At 36.3% G+C, this 18,488-nt stretch overlaps 1 protein-coding gene across 1 annotated transcript in view; it reads left to right on the plus strand.

Annotated features, from left to right (window-relative positions):
- Positions 1 to 18,018, plus strand: part of lmbr1 (limb development membrane protein 1) — a 32,691-nt gene extending 14,673 nt beyond the window's left edge. Inside the window, exons 10-17 of the mRNA XM_065289386.2 lie at positions 2,848 to 2,934; positions 3,741 to 3,817; positions 3,924 to 4,001; positions 9,171 to 9,238; positions 9,369 to 9,459; positions 9,563 to 9,629; positions 13,687 to 13,848; positions 14,140 to 18,018. Of these exons, the coding sequence (XP_065145458.1) occupies positions 2,848 to 2,934; positions 3,741 to 3,817; positions 3,924 to 4,001; positions 9,171 to 9,238; positions 9,369 to 9,459; positions 9,563 to 9,629; positions 13,687 to 13,848; positions 14,140 to 14,225 (716 nt within the window). The 3' untranslated portion in view covers positions 14,226 to 18,018. The remainder of the gene's footprint in view (positions 1 to 2,847; positions 2,935 to 3,740; positions 3,818 to 3,923; positions 4,002 to 9,170; positions 9,239 to 9,368; positions 9,460 to 9,562; positions 9,630 to 13,686; positions 13,849 to 14,139) is intronic.
- The last annotated feature ends 470 nt before the right edge of the window (positions 18,019 to 18,488 follow it).

An 18,488-nucleotide genomic window follows, 5' to 3' on the forward strand; every position in this document is an offset into this window, starting at 1 on the left:
CAGTATTTATCCCTAAGTGACTGATTTGTTCCACTAACTTTACAAATTAGCACTTCTAACATTGCTTTCAAAAAGCACACTGTAATGGGTCATTTACAGTCAGACATAATAATCTGCAGATCAGCAAGCGAGCTGAGTTGCCTTATTCAGTCCTTGACACCTACACTGTGCATTAAAATAAAAGTGAATGTCATTACATACGAAAAATTCAATGCAAATAATAGCAGTTCATGCTACCCAGATTTGTCCTTTCATGTCGTTGACTGTCATTCCCCTACCCAAAACTCTGCACCATGCAGGAAGTGTTTAGGTTTAAAGGCAAACCAGACTTTAGCTTCAACTCAAGCACGTAACAAAGTGTACAGATGCCAGTCAACATAGAGCATGTGCTTTTCTATTGAATTCACGGAGGTAAACTAGATCATCTCGACTGATAGTACCCAGTTGCCCAAATCCCATGGATGACTTTCAATAGCCTCTCATTTGGTTGTTTGGTTCTGTAGCTTTAGCCCCAAAGGCTGATTTGCTTTGAACACCTGATAAAATAATTGTAATCTGTCTTAACGATTTTCTGTTTTTGTGATTGTTGTTTGATGTGAGCCGTCACCGTGATTGGGTGACAAAAGGCCGCTTGTGATTCGGAATGCAATTTTTGCAAGCTGGAGAACTCTGCTTTATAGGAAGATCTCGCTCAGGCGTTAAGAAGAGAGAGAATGTACCTTATCAGAAATTTTAGGAATTTTCAGTCTTTTCTTTCGTAAACGCGAAGCTTAAACTAACTTAAACAGGGGGAAAGAGAGTTTAAAGATGATGCTCTTATCTTATGACTGTAACTTAATTTAGATGGTGCATGCTTGTACATGCTCTCCTGCAGACCTTTGATATGGGATTATTAGTGATGAGTGTATTAATGAATGATAAGCACTATGATTATCTAATTTTATCTTTTGGTCTTTGCTGTTTCACTTTCTGAGGGCATTCCTGTATTTGTTTGTGCATTGCTATGTGTGTATCTGTTTATGTTTGGGCACCGCATTAGAGTCTTGAGGTGCATTGCCTGTGTGTATGCAAGCATATTTGCTCGCTTGACCTCTGTCTTGGCTCTCGCTATGCTTTTCTCTATCACCCAGATGCGCAGTAGCAGGGTGACCTTGCAAAAAATCTCCTCACAACCATATGGATCTTTGCTTTGCATAATTCTTGCTGACGTAATGTAGAACAGACTGAAGTTTCTTTAGAAAACAATGACATCATCTAGTTTCGGTCTGCCAGCATCACCTCTACTGAATGGCTTCTGAGCATCAACTTTATCATTTTAACTTAAAGGCTACGTGTTTTTTTTTTTTAATAGACACTTTTTGTAATCTGTTTGGTTTTGGTGCATTTTAAGTACTGATGTACTGTCACTGTTAAAAAAAGTATTACCGATTATGCGAAAGTCTAAAGCAATGCAAATGCATTGATTTAAATAATTGTTTTTTAGCACTTGCCTCGTATCAGTTCTCCTCCGGTGCAAATGTAAGTCATATCTGGCAGAATAGTCGTGTCCTTATCATATTATAATGACATTTCCTATCACATGTTCCTACAATTTGGTTGGAAGGTACAGATTTTTCCTTAACATCACCCGTATGGACAAGTACACAATCAGGAACACACCTGCTTGTTTTTTTTCTTTATTGCATTTCTTTATGAATTTGAACCTCTACCAGACAGGGCGTGGTACAGTCATCATAATAGTAATGGCATTTTGATCAAAGTGATTGACTCCTCAGCCACATGTCGGTGAAAAGATGAAAGATTGTGTTTTTATTGCACGCCAGTAATGGTGTAACACTGAACTAATTGCTGCTGATCTGCCAGTGTGTGTCCCCCGAGGCTGTGCAAACCAATCCTTTGCTTTGAGGAGCAAACGAACCACTGAAACGGGCAAAAAAAAAAAAAGATAAATAAGAGCTGAATGAGACAAAAGTCTGTGGTTTTCCTGGAGAACCCCTCTTTGGTTTTGCCCTCCGACACCTTAAGAAACCTCAAGAAGAAACCTCAGTCCCCTCTTCCTTCTGAACCAGTTTCAGCATGCACACCTCTGGCCTAGACTCGAATATTTAATGTTGTTTGTTTCTCAGAACAATATCTTAATTGTTGGAAATTGTTATAATTATTGCACTGTACAGGAAATGATAAACGTATAGACGGTGTCATCGGACGCACGTGATACACGTCTGGATCCGAACCTTACTTCCGGTTTCGTTTTTTTAATGGTCTGACTAGTTACTAAACTGATCTCTTGAATGAATGCCTCGTCGAAAATAAGAAATGTTTTGGTTTCCTAGGTAATCTATGTGTTGTTTTTTTGCTTGTTATATAAATAAACTATGTTTAAAGAACTTTGTTGTTATTTATTCTTAGCGGAGTTTACCGGAAGTTACGTGAGGACCGCGACAGCCGCTTGTTTATGTTGTTACTGCTGAAACGGTCTATAATAAACATGATGAAAATAAAAATATATTTGTTTATTCAGATGTATAAAATTATTAAAACAAAAATATTTAGCATAATTAAAGCCTAAAGCTTACCTTCAATCCAACATGCTGGCAGGATGTTTTACTTGCATCTGGTTTTAGTGTTTCATTTTTCAAGTGACTAAATGGCATGGATCTGTTTTCTTTCCAGACTTTGACAAACAGTGTGATATGTTAAGTAGCCACTTGAGTGAGCGAAAAGATGCCAAATTTAATGTCACTGATTTATGTTCAGTGATGTTTCATAGCTTTGGACTTTATAACCCGTAATTTGCCAAGTTAAACAGTATTAAAGTATTTCTCTGCCTCTCTTTCTGTCACTCAGGTACAACATCCAACTGTTATTTCCATGGAAACTCTCAGCATCTCTACAAAGACCTGGATAGCATCCGCAATCAGAGATACAAACTCGGTGAGTGATGTTTTGACGAAGCGGTTAAAACGGGTGCACTCCTTGTAATATTGTTAAATTGCAAAGTGTGTGCATATTTAGATGTGAATCATTTTCGCAGGGTCATTTAAGGCGGATAGGGTATGGCTGTATCATTTTTGATGTCAGCTCGTGTTTTGGGGTATAAATGATTCCGGAGAGACGAGCGGTTGGAAGCGGAGGCCACAAAGGCACTTAGGATATTGGAGTGTGATGCAAACTTTATTGTGCCTGTCTCTCCGGGTGAGGTCATTAATTTAGAGGCAGCGTGGTGCATATGCAGGGAACCCTGCCAAAGTCCAAGCCAAAGCGAGAGAAGGAGAGAATAGAGGACAAGGCTCAGACATAGAAAGGGATAGAAAGTAGATGGATGTTTAGGACCCAGTTTAGGAGATTGTAGGATCACTGTTAGAGCTGCTATATTACTTGATCTTAATTTGACACAGAAACAACTGGTTGTATTCTATAAATGAACGATAAGAAAAAGCCTAGTAGCAATATATTAGCAAATAACCTGTTATTAGTCCTACAGTGTATGACTTCTATATAACATCTTCTGTTATATTTAATAGCCTTTTTTTGATTGAAAGATAATGGTTTGAAAGTTGAAGCACAGATTTTCACCCGCAGTAGTAACTCTTATCTTATGGTTTAATTGTTTTGCTGTCAGACCGCTGAGAGAAGTTGACTAATTAAAGGGATTGGGTATAATTTACAGCTGCTGAAAGTTTCTTCACATTAGAGATTTGTGCGCTACAATCCTTTCTCTCTCTCTCTCTCTCTTTTAGAAAGGAGAAAAAAGGCCTCCGCCTGGGAGAAGAACCTGCTTTACCCCATCGTGATGCTGATCCTGCTTGCTGGAACGGTACTGCACACATTTCATTTCGCATTATAATAACTTCATTTAGTTCATTTGATGTTTCCATGTTATTTCAATGTTATAATGTTTGGTTTATCTGTGCTGCCCGCAGACCATTTCTGTTCTCCTGGTTGCCCTGAACATCGTGTACCTGCTTGTTGATGAGACCGCTTTACCAAAGGGTTCAAAGGTAAGAAAAGTGCAAGTATCTCTCACTTTCACAATCGTCACCTCTGTGTGTCTCTCACGCCGTGTCCTGAAAAAACTGTGTCCGCAAGCTTTGCATCAGCTCATATTGAATTCCAGATACGCTCAGGTGTGTGTGGAAAAGAAAGGCTGGGCGAGATGTCTATCATGTGGCTGCTGTTTGATGCTCTTTATCAGAGCTGCACCCGTCAGATCTGCTTGAGGTCAATTCAAAGGCACTCACGCACTATACGTGTGTGAAACTCTGGGTGCACATTTACCTGGCTGATGAGTTGCACATACTTGTATAAGGTTTGTTTAGTCAAACCAGTAAATATTAAAAACCATCATCATTAACAAACCATAATCAGGGTTCCCACAGGTCCTTGAAATCCTTGGGGGAAAAATTCAAGGCCCTGGGAAGTTTTGAAAATATACATACATAGATACAGGTCATTGAAAGTGCTTAAATCTATTTTATGCAAGAAGTTTTTGGGAAAAAATCCATATTATTCCCTGTGTAGTGTAGGATAATATCATAACAATTCTAGACTTTTTAAGCACACGTGCTAAACTGTTTGCTTTAAATGTTTATATCTTCTGTATGCGAATGTTGATTCCTACCAAAATGCTTTTTCCATAGTTTTATTTAACACATGAAAACGTCTAGGGTTACGTATGTAACTGTTGTTCTCTGAGAAGGGAACGAGACGCTGCGTCTCCCTTGCCATACTTCCTGCATCCCTGTAAAGCCATCTTCGGCAATATTTCAGATAGTGAGATATTTCCTATCTCCCGTGTCACCCTGTCTTTGTCGTTAAGCCTCACCATTGGTTGAATTTGATATACACATTCAGACGCTCTTACCCCTGGAGGCGTCCCCAAATTGTCACTGCAGTGCAAGTGCCCTCGAAAGGAAACTGTAACAATGTATCTTAAAAGTTAACACGATGTAACCTTGCTCTCACTTAAAATGTGTCCCAACATTTAGTCCTTGTATTTGAGGGTATTGGACCTGGAGAGTCCTTGAAAGGTCCTTGAATTTGAAGTTAACTAAGATGTGGGTACCTGCATAATTTACTTGTGCATGTGCATTCTTTCTCCTCAGTATTTACAAAAAGTAATTACAATTTACTGCTCATTTGTGCTTGCACAGCTAAACTTTACCGGTGCACAGGAACTTAAACATCTACATCATTTCCTGCCATGCACTGTTGTGTTCTTCGTCAGTCTTTCTTCCCTTAAATACAGTAATGGTCTTATCTCACCTTTCCTTCCTGTGTCTGTGCGTCATATTTATTGCAGTTATTTTTTACTTCCCACAAAAGATGATGTGCAGCACATCCTTTTTCTGCCCCTGGTTTGGTAGTCTGCAGCGTGATTGTTGAACCTTTTAATTATTTTATTAGTGCAGATATTTGCCTTGGCATGACGCTTGACTGAAAATCCCCCAAATTACGCTTGTCACAGTGTTCAGAGACGAAGGGCCCGTCTGACAGGCTGGTTAATGGTTTATGCGTTTGATGAGCTGGACCGGTGCCATGCCTAAGATCTCAAGTAACCACGACAACCCAGCAATGGTGTCTGTATGCACCGGTTTGATGGGTTTACGTTTGTATGGCATGTGCTGCGGGGCGGGGCAAAATTCCTTAGGAGAGATTGATGCAAGTTACTAGGTTAACGTGCAGGGATGGCCAGATAAAGGAAGGCTGTCGTAAAATTTGTAAGGAGGTAAGGAGTTCTAATGCAGTGGCGCTGCTAACATTAAGCTGATGCACTGTTGCTAATGACCGCAATAAAAGTCTTATTGCTGTCAGTCCCCACGGATTCAGAATTACAGTCGATGCTAAAAACAGCCTCATTAATGTCCGTTTCTCATGCGAACTCATATCTCACGTGTCATACGAAGCAGAAGGAGTGATGGAATGAGAAAAGAGATGACAGGCAAAGGGCGGGATATCGTATTTCTCTCTTTGACCTCTGAACCTTCAACAGGAGTCGACAGATGATATTTAGCCTCCAACTTGTCAGTAAACAGCTTATTCGGAAAGAAGGATTGAAAAAAGGCCCGTCTAATCCATTGAGTTCTTTGTTTTTTCCATTATTAGCTAAGGCACATCAAAACATGTAGCGCAGTTTAGACACACCTGAAAAAGGTACACACACACACACACACACATACAAACACATATTCATAACACCTGTGATTGACTGAGTTTAAGCAGAGCTAACAAACACACGGCTTCAAGCAATATGAGATTTGAGTTACGTTCAGTAATATCAATAGTTTTTTGTTGTTGTTATTGATCAATCAGGATGATTATTAGAAAGCCACTTTGATGTCATAATGGTTATATACAGTACAAGAGAAGCTGAACTTGGCTCAATACTTTTACCGTTAGCCTTTAGTATTTATTATTTCTCCTGATGAGTGTAACTTAAAGGACAATTGTTTGATAAACAGTAGCTTTTGCATTCCTGTTTTTAGTTTTATGTTTGATACACATTACATTATTTATTTAAAGGTCCCTTAATATGGTAATTTTTCAAGATGTAATATTAGTCTCATGTGTCTCCAAAATGTGTCTGTGAGGTTTCAGGTCCAAACACCCTATGGATCATTTATTATTCTATATTGAAAAGGACCATTTTTGGGTGTACAGGAAAAAGTGCTGTTTTTGCTCCTGCTTTTCTCCCTCACCGTTTACTGTTTTCTTTGCGATTTTCAATAAAACAATCACTTTACTTCATTGTTTGTAATAAACTTGTATTAATGAATTATGTAAAGAAGATTTTAAATAGAAATTAGGAACTAACTGTGATCATTGGACGGTTATGGTAGGGACAAAGTGATGTCGGTTTCCTCAGAAAATGCCATGAGACTGTTGAGGTTTATGAGTATTAAAAAAAGAGGCGTAAGCAGATGGTTGTGTACACACAATTTTGTTCAAACAACATATGAAAGTAAATTTCCAAAACGCAATAAATCTATTTTGACTAATTCCGGTAAAAATGTGTTTTCTATACCAAGAAAGTGACAAGATGAAACCACTATTTTCTGTTACAAACTTTCACATAGCATCATTACGTTATAATATCATTAAAAATTCAGATCTATAATTTGATTTTCAAGGATTTATTATAAAAAACTGATTATTTTTCCCGCAAAATGCTATAAATCTATTGAATCAATATATAAATGTGCATTCATCTTTACCATGTTATATTCATTTAGTTGACTAGTGGTATACACTGATTAAAAAAATAAACATTAATGGCATTAGTCAAAATGCTAACTTTTTTTTCGTTGGCTTCGAGTAAAATAATGAAAAGTTTTTATAAGATCCCCTGGGGTCAATGTGTTAGCATGACAGAAGCTTGATGCTGTCAGGAGAACAAGCAACAGCCGACATTTTACGTCTCCCGAGTGCCTCTTGCGTAAATTATTAGATGTTGATGGCGTGCGTTTCTTCCCCGCCACAGAAAACCACCACAGGTTTATCAATGCCATCAAAGTATTATTTTGTTTTTGTCTGTTGATCTTGAAGTACAACATGAGGAAAACTAGGATTCTGTGTGTATTCCGCCCTGCCATTATTTTTTATAATGCGTGGATTGGTGCGCTGTGATTTGTTAAGCGGATATATTGCATTCTGCAGAAAAGGGGGAGTGGCATTTATTGCATTTGGGGATAAAAGGGAGAAAAAATAAAAGAATAACACAGCGGATATTGGATGTTGCGTGAAATTAAGAATTAACTTTTAAATACTGACCTGATACAAAACTGATTTTGGCAGGAACTAATTTTTTTTGTGGCGTTTATCGTGTTTTGGAACCATACTCTTCATTTCTCCTAAGCTTACAACTTTCCCCATCCAGTCATTACAGCGGTAAGCAAGTAGAAAGCACTAAAACAAACCTTTTCATTAGTATCATGTTTTACAATGTGATGATCTCAATATTTAGATCTTTTTGCACTCTCAGATTCAAATTGTTGCATCTTAGCCAAATATTGTATCTTGGACAACAGTTAGTTTGTGAGTCGTACTTATTCACATCACTGACTGTATTATTCATTCGTCTGTTTGTTTGATCACACAGCATTCACCCGGCAGTCTCTGCATCATCTGCAGCCAGATGGTTTGGGGGGTTCAATATGAGCAGGTGTTTAGATCCGCTTTGGATTTTCAATCACCAATGTAAACGTTCTTCTGGTCTGTCATCAATAACAACAAACAAGACTGACATTATAAAATCTGCTGCAGATTTGGACACAGATTTGATCTAATCCAGTTAGAAAGATCATCATAAATATTTTTATATGCTCTGTTGGTTGTGAATTGGTCAGCTGTCAAATGCACGTCATTACAATGATTGATGATTGATTTTTTTTACTTTTTAAGCTTAAGCTAAGCTTGTATTACATTGCTAAAGTATGTATAAGATAAATGTTGGCTTTTATTGTAATAATTCCACCCCAAACCTTTTGATCATATCAGTGGCATCAAAATATATTAACGGCTGAGACTTAGAAAGTTTGTTTGCAAGAGATTTTGTTTTGATTTCTTTCTTTTTCTTCACGTTTTTCCCTAAATTTTTGGCAGGCATTCATTCTCCGCAGCCTCTTACTGTAAGAGCACCGCTGCCTCTCTTTTTTTTCTCTCTTTTTTCCTTTTTTTGTTTGAACACCTGCTCACATATTATGTGTGTGTGAGCGTCGGTGAATTTTAAAAGATTTCTTTCATCTGTTTCCATTCATTACTTCGCCAATTTCACTCTGTCTGTCCTCATTGGTGAGAGGGGAAACTTCGCTAATCTGAGCTTTATATGTTTTATTTCTTCATAATAGCGTTCACTCAGGACAGCTCCAAATATTTGTGCCGTTTTTTTCTTCCCTCACTGCCTGAAGCATTGAGGTGTCAACACTGTAGTCTTATGTAGATTACACAGCTTCAGTTGTAACAGGAGCCTTTGCATTGGGCATGTCGCTAAAACACGTCCACCTAATACAGTCACTTCTTGTAAGTGGATTTCCTCAGTCCGGAACCCTAACCTGGGACATTAATGAAGTTATTTGTTTGTGTACACAAAAAAGCATCGTGTGGTTGAATCACGTTATGGAAAATTTGTGTTTAACAAAATAACTAAGACAATGATTTTTGTTTTCCAACAGGAGAGAGATATTGGCAATGCCTCCACATTTGGAGTTGCCCAGGCAGTTATTGAAATCATTCTCATGTTGTATCCTTTGCTGTTTGTGATATCCGGTCTTAAGTATTTTGTTCATAATAAGAAATGTTAGAGAAGGATTTAATTCTGTTATACAAGACAAAAGAAGCATTTGGTGGATCTGCCTTAACTCAGCAAACAGTTATCTTATGGTCTCATCTGTGGTTGGCTTCTATAGTCTTTGGATCTTTCAAGAGCTCACTCCCAGAAAGGACGACACTACCATGACAACGGTAGGATGAGCAATCTCACAAAACACATATTCAGCTTATAGATATGCATTGTTTCCTTTTAAAAATTAATTTCAGGCATTTTTCTATTTGATTTTTCTTATAGATCATTGGTTGCTGTGTATCCATTCTCGTGCTGAGCTCAGCCTTGCCGGTCATGTCTCGAACGCTGGGTAAGGTCCTCTTGTGACCCTTGCATTCACTCTCTGTCACATCCACCTGTGTATATCTTGGTGTTGCCAGCAACAGGAGCTTTTTATACATTTTTCACTAGAACATATACACACATGCTGACAAACTCATTTCCTTTGCTGAGATTTAACAAGTTACATTCCAGTAGGATTTGCCATAGAGATTTTACACAAGAATGGAAAGGGAGAAAGGACAAGCAGCCGTCACAATAGCTGCAATAAACAACATGGCAAGCGACAGACACGGCTGTTCAAATAGCTGTGTGTGCGTGCGTGTGTGCGTGTGTGTGTGTAGTGACTCATTGGGAATCTCAGAAAAATATCAACAGTTCTGCTGTGCTGTTTTGAATAGATGAAAGGAATGGTTGCATGAAGTAGCATTTTTTCGACAGAAAACTTCAACGTGCCTGAGTGTCTTGCACACACACATTAAGACACAGACTATCGGTAATACTCAAAGTTTGTGTGCGTGCGTGCGTGCGTGCGTGTGTGTGTGTGTGTGTGTGTGTGCGCGTGCATAAACAAACTGCAGGAGCCTGTTGAAAATGTGGGAAAAGCAAACTGACTTTTATGACAACATTGACTTTTACAAAGACCCTCACCACAAACACTCTTTTAGTCTTCACTTAATTTATTGACATTTTAAAGTTACAGAAATCTAAGCTTTTTAAATATAGACATAGCTTGTGTTTTTGACGTGTGTAACTAAGGTGTCTAAAAGAAGGTTGTCTGTGGGATATTTTCTATATAGACGATGTGGGACAGAATACAATTCACATTGTCTTTCAAAATGTAAAGACTTAAAGGGATAGTTCAACCAAAAATAAAAAATTCTCTCATCATTTACTATACTATAAATTTCTTTGTTCTGATGAACATGACGGAAGATATTTTGAGGAATGTTTGTAACCAAACCATTCGTGAGCCCCATTCACTTCAATAGTATTCTTTTTTTATACTATAGAAGTGAATGGGGCTCACAAACGGTTTGGTTGCAAACATTCATCAAAATATTTTCGTTTGTATCAAAACAAAGAAATTTATACAGGTTTGAGACAACATGAAAGCGAGTAAATGATGACAGAATTTTCATTTTTGGGTAAACTATCCCTTTAAAGTAGTAAGCATGTTCAGTTAAAGGAATAGTCTACTCATTTTCAATATTAAACTATGTTATTACCTTAACTAAGAATTGTTGATACATCCCTCTATCATCTGTGTGCGTGCACGTAACAGTGGAGCGCGCTGCGACACTTCGATAGCATTTAGCTTAGCCCCATTCATTCAATGGTACCAATCAGAGATAAAGTGACCAAACACATCAACGTTTTTCCTATTTAAGACGAGTAGTTATACGAGCAAGTTTGGTGGTACAAAATAAAACGTAGCGCTTTTCTAAGCGGATTTAAAAGAGGAACTATATTGTATGGCGTAATAGCACTTTTGGGAGTACTTCAACTCGCCTGAAAAGTCCGCTCCCCTTCTCCCTCTCATAATGGGAGAGGGAGGGTGTTACTGCGCGGAGTCGAAGTACTCCCAAAAGTGCTGTTCCGCCATACAATATAGTTCCTCTTTTAAATCCGCTTTATTTTGTACCACCAAACTTGCTCGTATAACTACTCGTCTTAAATAGGAAAAACGTTGATGTGTTTGGTCACTTTATCTCTGTTTGTTACCATTGAATGAATGGGGCTAAGCTAAATGCTATCGAAGTGACGGAGCGCGCTCCAGCGCTTACGTGCACGCACACAGATGATAGAGGGATGTATCAACTCTCTTAGTTAAGGTAATAACATAGTTTAATATTGAAAATGAGTAGACTATTCCTTTAAGGATGTATGTATTTAGCTGGGGCTTTAGATTTGACCCTTTTGTTATCATTTTTATATTTTTTTCTGAAGCTGCAGATTTTGAATAGCTAAGTGTGTGGGCATAGCAGAGTTCTCTTTATAATCATAATGATAGTTCAGAAGATGATTTTACTATACTTTGGGGTTTTCTTGACACTATTCATTGTTCCAATTTTCCAATATAGGGGAGAGCGGGAAAATAAATGTAAATAAATGATTTATCTAACTTTAAAAAAATATTGATACAGCCACATATATCTCTGCTACAAATGAACACTTAAAGTTTGTTTGTGGGTCCTACCGTTATCGTACAATTACACCGAAGGTGACAAACGTGCAAACATTACAACTTAACCCATAGGTGGGGTTAATTGTAACGAACAGAGGGTTTGTTGTAACACCTGCTAGAAAATTTAGTTTAAACACAAATAATTCAATCAAAATCTGTCTATATTCTAAAAGTGGATATTGTTTATATATCTGCCTATAATAGATAGATATCCACAAATTCATCCATCCATGATCCTTTATCTAATCATCCTTGTATTATGCATAAATGCATAATAATAGATTTTTAAAGGGCTGGGCTGCACAATTAAGACAAAAATGATAATTGTCAGTTATTTCCCCTGATATTGTATTAAAAGTTATCATTTTGATTAATAGTATTTACATTGTTTTCATTTCATTATCATTGTATACCCGAGGCTTACAACTAACCCCGCTGTGAATTTTTTTTTTCAATTCCAGCTATCAGTTACTAAGAGTTGCTGTGTTTGTTTATTTATTTATTGCCATGCCTCAAAACACTCTTTGTTCAATATCTTAACGAAAACACATCAAAACTTTTTACTAATTCACAGATCATCATCTTCTGACAGTAAGAGAAAAAGACCAGAAGCACAGATTGCTCAGCCCTGTAGAAATATGTAAAGTAGCCGTGTTACCCCACGTTAGTTTGTGCCCTGCTCACCCCTACTGTTTGTTTAAGGATCTGTAGTGATGATCTATGTTAAGCTTTATTGATTATGATCACACAGTGATAACCTGTAGTCATTGTGATCATTAATATGTTGTAACACATTCATTTCACATTAATCAAGTAAATTCAACATTTTACCCACCACAAAGAAAGGATATTAGAATGGATTTGCACATGCATCCTGTTGCCTCACATCATTTAGTTCAATGCAACATGTCCATTTTACTTTGCACTTTTTATTCTCAGTCAGTTTTGTGTGAAGGACAACAAACAAACTTAAAGAAAACCTGATATGATGGCAAACTGCAGACATACTTTTGTCAGATGTGTGGAAAAGATAGTCTTTATCAGCTTGGGCAATCCGATTAAGATGGAGCTGTACTGCTTTCATTCTCTGTATGCCTTTTTTAAGACTGACACATATCTCATTGGTAATATTGTACATGTGAAGAAGTTTTAAGATATTTTATAAATACAGGTTTGTCCAAAGTCTAGAAGGGATATTTGCAAAATGTTTGCTTTTTAGGGGGAAAATGAAGGCAAACTAGTTCATGGAATATGAGTTTTATTTTAATATTCAATAAAGTCAACAAAAAAAAGTGCACAAGAAAAAAAAAAACATTTATTTACCACAATGTAATTAGTTAATAATATTAATAGATCTTCCCTTGTTTTTGAACTGAACATTGGCTTAGTAAACATTGTCCATATATTCTGCAGGTCATTTTTACCTCCTTAAATTCTTATCAAAAAGCTGAGCTTCAGTTTACACTTGAAAGATGGAAAGATACGAATGCATACAAATAAATATTTAACAAAATCTTTGGTAATGATGTGTGTGAATAAAGGATGAAGACATCAGTCTTCTTAAGTCGGACATCACTTTTTACTACTGAATAAAATAAATGTTCTGACACAAGAGTTGGGATGTATTTGAAATTGCCGTAGTAAATATAATAGGTTATGTAATTATATTTGACAAATTTAAAGGTAAATAAGGTTAACCAAGTGATTCCGTTTCGGGTTAAGAGATAATGTATTTATGGTTAGTCTCTGCTGTAAAGAAAAAAAACGTTTGTGCTTTTGTTGATGTAGAAAGGATGTCGTGAATAAGTGCTGTATTAACTATAATATGCTTCATTTAAAAAAAGAATTTGGCATTTTGGTATGTCACATAATAGATGTCCTGTGTCTCACCCTCTTGCAGGAATAACAAGATTTGATCTCTTGGGAGATTTCGGGCGATTTAATTGGCTTGGAAATTTCTACATTGTAGTTTCATACAACCTTTTGTTTGCTGTGGTAACAACGTGGTGTCTGGTGCGAAAGTTCACGTCTGCCGTGCGAGAGGAACTTCTCAAAGCCCTTGGTAATGTATTCAGCTTGATATACCCCAAAGGGCTTCCTACTTTTTAACCTTTTTGACAATCATTGTCTTGATGTCTTATTTGTGTATGTCTGCTCTACTCCTTCCTTTTGTGTTTCTGAAATGCAGTGTTTACATACAGATTTATGCATTTAGAGAAGACCACTCAAATCAATGATGTGTAAACGGCAGTACATAGATTTGTGTTTGTAAATGCTAATTTGTGTGTGTGCGTGTAAGCGTGAGAGAGGGTAAAAAAACTTAATGTCCTAAAAACGTCCTTCTTGGTTTCAGGTCTGGATAAGTTGAATTTGTCAAACAGTACAACAGATGCAGAATCAGGGAAACATGCTGCCAACGGGCATCAAAAAACCCTGTGAGAATCCCTGCTCGCACATCCACCTGCGTGTGCAGATACCTCTAATTTTTAGAGTACAGTAATATTCAATGAGAGGTCATTGAAAAAGAAGAAGTGAAGAATATTCATGTCCATCATCTCATCAGATCAGTGAGTCATTGAAACTTTCACCTCCAGCTTCTACTCCAGTCATGCTGGTCAACCAGTCTCTCTTTTCACTATTGATTGCAAGTGAAAATAATTTGATGTCATGTGGTTAGTAATATTTTTGTTGCTTTAATTTCAAGGTAGAAAATGTTATTGCACACCTTAAAAGCCTCTTGACTGCACTCTTTATTTTGGGATTGTTTTTTATATATTTTTGTTTTGTTAGATACAATTAGGGGAATTTTTTGCCAAGTTGATAATTTCACAGATTTTTATTTTCACATTAGTCTTTCACTTGCAATGAGGCACGCATCAGATCCTGTTTTCCCTCTTGATTATTGTTTAAAATTTTGCTCCGAAAATGTTACATTTAAATTGGTTTAGGACATAAAAGCAAGTTTACAATGTTGGAAAATATGCACTGTAAAAAAGATTTGTTGGTTTAACTTAAAAAAAGTAAGTTACCTAGTTATCTTAAAATATGAAGTTCATTTAACTTAAAAATATTAGTTGATTTAAAATAAAAAAGAAAGTTGAATTAACTTAACATTTTAGGGCAACCAGGTACTTTACTTTAAGTTCAAACAACTTTTTTTACAGTGTGTGAAAAACAACCCTTTATTTTACATGACCGATAATTCATTACATGTTAGCAAAACAAGACTGAACAAACACTGTAAAAAAAAAAATAATACGCTGGATTTACTTAAAAATATAGTGCATCATTTTTGCATCCACTTTTTTAAGTAAGTTTTACTTGAAATTTTATGCAATTGCATAAATTGCTTAAAATTCAATGTAATACTTACTTTAAAAAAAAAATGGATGCAAAAATGATACACTATATTTTTAAGTAAATTCAGCCTTTATTTCTTCAGTGTATATTGGATTGATATCATATTTTATTCCCAATTTGATGGATTCTTATGCAAATGAGGTACATTACAATATATACACAGTTCGTAAAACTCTCTTTTACTAGCAAAATGTGATAATCCTGGTATGTTTTTGCAATGGCTATTCACAGTGACAAATATTCTAAAAGTCCCATCAGATGTAAAAGTTTCTGTAATCTAAAAGTTTGTCTGCCATTCGATGTGTTTACATTCACTTTGTTAATACGATCAGATGTTGGTTAGTTACAACGAGGAAGCGTTATGAGTTCCTCATGCTTTACTGTGACAATTTTGGGTTTGTTGGATGTGACAGAATTAAGTAATGGGAATTTACAAGGAAACTCCCAAACATGTGCCTTACTTTAAATAAATATTCTGGTTAGTAATATATTCTGGGTAGGGAGCTCACCTGCCAACATGTCTTCATGCACTGCTACTGTTTTAATCCTATTTTCATGCTAAGATGGTTTTAAAGCATTAGCAACAACCAGCGGTAAACCGGAGCATGTTGTTGTGTGTTTATTTAAATTGGTTGTGCTTACGATCTAGAAATGATGCAATCTGCCAGTCACTCTGGGTAAAATCACCTTAATCACATTTAATGTATTGTTGTGAGCCATCACAGGAAGTAGAAAGGGAATATTTGTGTCACATCAGTAGTAAAATGCACCAAATAATTGTTGGCAGAATGTGGGGCACAATCTTGGGTTTTACTTCCTTTTCCTGTTCTTAAATCTGCTGCTACCTCCTCTATAACCTTTGATACTATACAAATATATTACAGATGCTAAGCAAACTTGAGTTTTTTCCTGCATATAACAAAAAACAGGCATTATTTTAATCTTAGTAATTGCTGCAGTGCTTTATAATGATGTGCGTGTATATATATATATTTGCCTTATTCTAAGGAAACATCTCTATTAATGTGTAAGGAAAACAGCCTTTAAACATCTGTTGAATACATATGAGGCTGCTTTTCTTTTTGCAAATGGCAGATCGTTACATCCATGAACGGTGATGATTTATGTACAGTTTTTTTCCACTTGCTCTCATGCTGTATATTAGCTCAGCCTGTGTAAAAATACCAATAAATGTAGATCAGGAGCTAATGATTTATTTTGTTAAAATGGCTGTGAAAACAAGACTGCAGAGCCAGATCAGTCAATTCAACAACCATTCAAGTGTATTTTCCGGTGATGTGAAATGAATGTAAAATTCACGTCGGGTCAGTTTATCTCCTGTTAAATACAAACTATTCGTTTGTATACTAGCTTTATTTTAATTACGTTACTGAGCACAGGTGATATTTTGTTATGTGTAGTTTCTAGACATTCCCATTTAAGTTACAAAACCGACGGTCTGAAGAACATGAACTGTTTTGGCCATTCATGCCATTTCTCTGTCAGTCTGTGACTCAGAGCAAAGCTTTGATGTAAAACCGCATAGTCATCCTTTAGTGTTCAGTCTACTTTCTTCATCCGTTTAACTAGCTCATGTTAATGTAAATGATGTATTTATATATGTGTATATATAGTATATTTCCTCTTTTTATTTTTGTAGAATGTAGATATGTAACAGGCTCTCAAGCCTTATTCATACTATGCTATTTGTGAAAAGGCCAGACAATTAGTCACTTAGCATTTGTTTATTGTTAAGAAAAATCACCTCTGATGCCTTAAACGGGCTTTCTCTGCTATTTCGTTTGTGTCTCCTTTTTCTCTTTAGTTGAGGAGACATGCTTTTCAAATGTGTACCTTTTTATTGACTAATTCACTGTGAATCCCTCATGTGATTGTCAATAACACGGCATACCAAAATAATAAATAAAAACAGGGCATGTCTTGAACTTGAACTGGCCAAAGGAAATGTATAAAAAAAAAAATCAGGGCTCTGAAGTGGAATATTTTTGCGTGGGCAGGAGTGTCTTTAGGAAATGTATTTGATTTATATTCACATGAGGGACACTAAATTCAAAGCCTGTGAAAAGGTTGTTTAAAAAAAATCTACACCTCAGTGGGTTCTTGGGTTCAAAATGATGCATTGTTTTTGGTGTTTTTATTGTAATGAATAGATAAAGGTTGTAGAATGTCTTATCTTCCTGTTGATTTGCACAATAAAATTTTGTAAGAAAATGTTCCTGCAAAAAGTGTTCTGTCATCCAAGTAAGGTATGTTTCATTTTTATATTGCATATTCAAACTTTAGTATCACTTAAGTCTGCATTTCCAGCACATCCCATGTCATAAATTACCTTTTAGTACCGTCTGTGTGTACAAAATTGTGCTTGTTTGAAGTAAATAGAGTTTTTGAAGGATGTTGCTGTGCCAGGGTCCTGCCTTTATGCAAAACAAAAGCTATTTTATCAATTTGTGTGTTAGGTTTCTTAAAACAGAGGCAATTGCTATTATGTACTACAATTAACTGTTAAAGAAACCTGTTCATTCATTATTTAGTTTCCTTTCTTCTGGTGGACACATTGTCCTGAAGAGACACATACTGCATAATATGGCATGCTGTGGTGTTTCAGAAATATTCACACCAAAACTTGTTTGATCATCATAGGCTTAATGTCCTTACAGGTCTCATTTGAGTTCTCTGTACTTGTTTGTTGCTTCTGTTACATGTATGAATGTTCTTGTGCTTATTTAAAGTTTTATTAATTTCATATGTTTGTGGTGTTTATAAAGCAAAATGTTGAGATTCGCCTTAGTTTATTTTGTATTAACTTCAGTTTACAAATTTTATTACAAATAAAGTTTGTGATTTTTGATGAAACGTTATTTTCTGTCTTTATTTCAGCATTTTCCGTAATATTTGGTAAATGTAGAGTAAAACTACATTAGTCTGTATGTTACTGACAGTGGTTATTGTTTCTGTAGATGTCTCCATCCCTGCTCCTGGTGAGCTATCGTCCTGCAGACTTCAGCTTCAACACACCTGTCTGTAATTATCAATCAACCCTGAACACCTTGATTAGCTGCTTCACCTGTGTTTGTTTGGGGTCAGAGCTAAAATCTGTAGGACGGTAGCTCATGATGAGCAGGGTTGAAGACCCCTGCTCTAGACTAGAGTATACTGTGATATTTTTGGACCATAACATTCACTGTGAGTTTTATTCCATCACATTCAAAGACAAAGGGGTTATTCCAGAAAGCTGGTTATGCGATGTTTGATATTGAAAATGTCTTTATGTATTCCCAGTTTGTAAAGCTGATGGAGAGCCACAATCACAGAAATCGAGAC

This window comes from Paramisgurnus dabryanus, chromosome 2 (assembly GCF_030506205.2).
Source record: "Paramisgurnus dabryanus chromosome 2, PD_genome_1.1, whole genome shotgun sequence".
NCBI lineage: Eukaryota > Metazoa > Chordata > Actinopteri > Cypriniformes > Cobitidae > Paramisgurnus > Paramisgurnus dabryanus.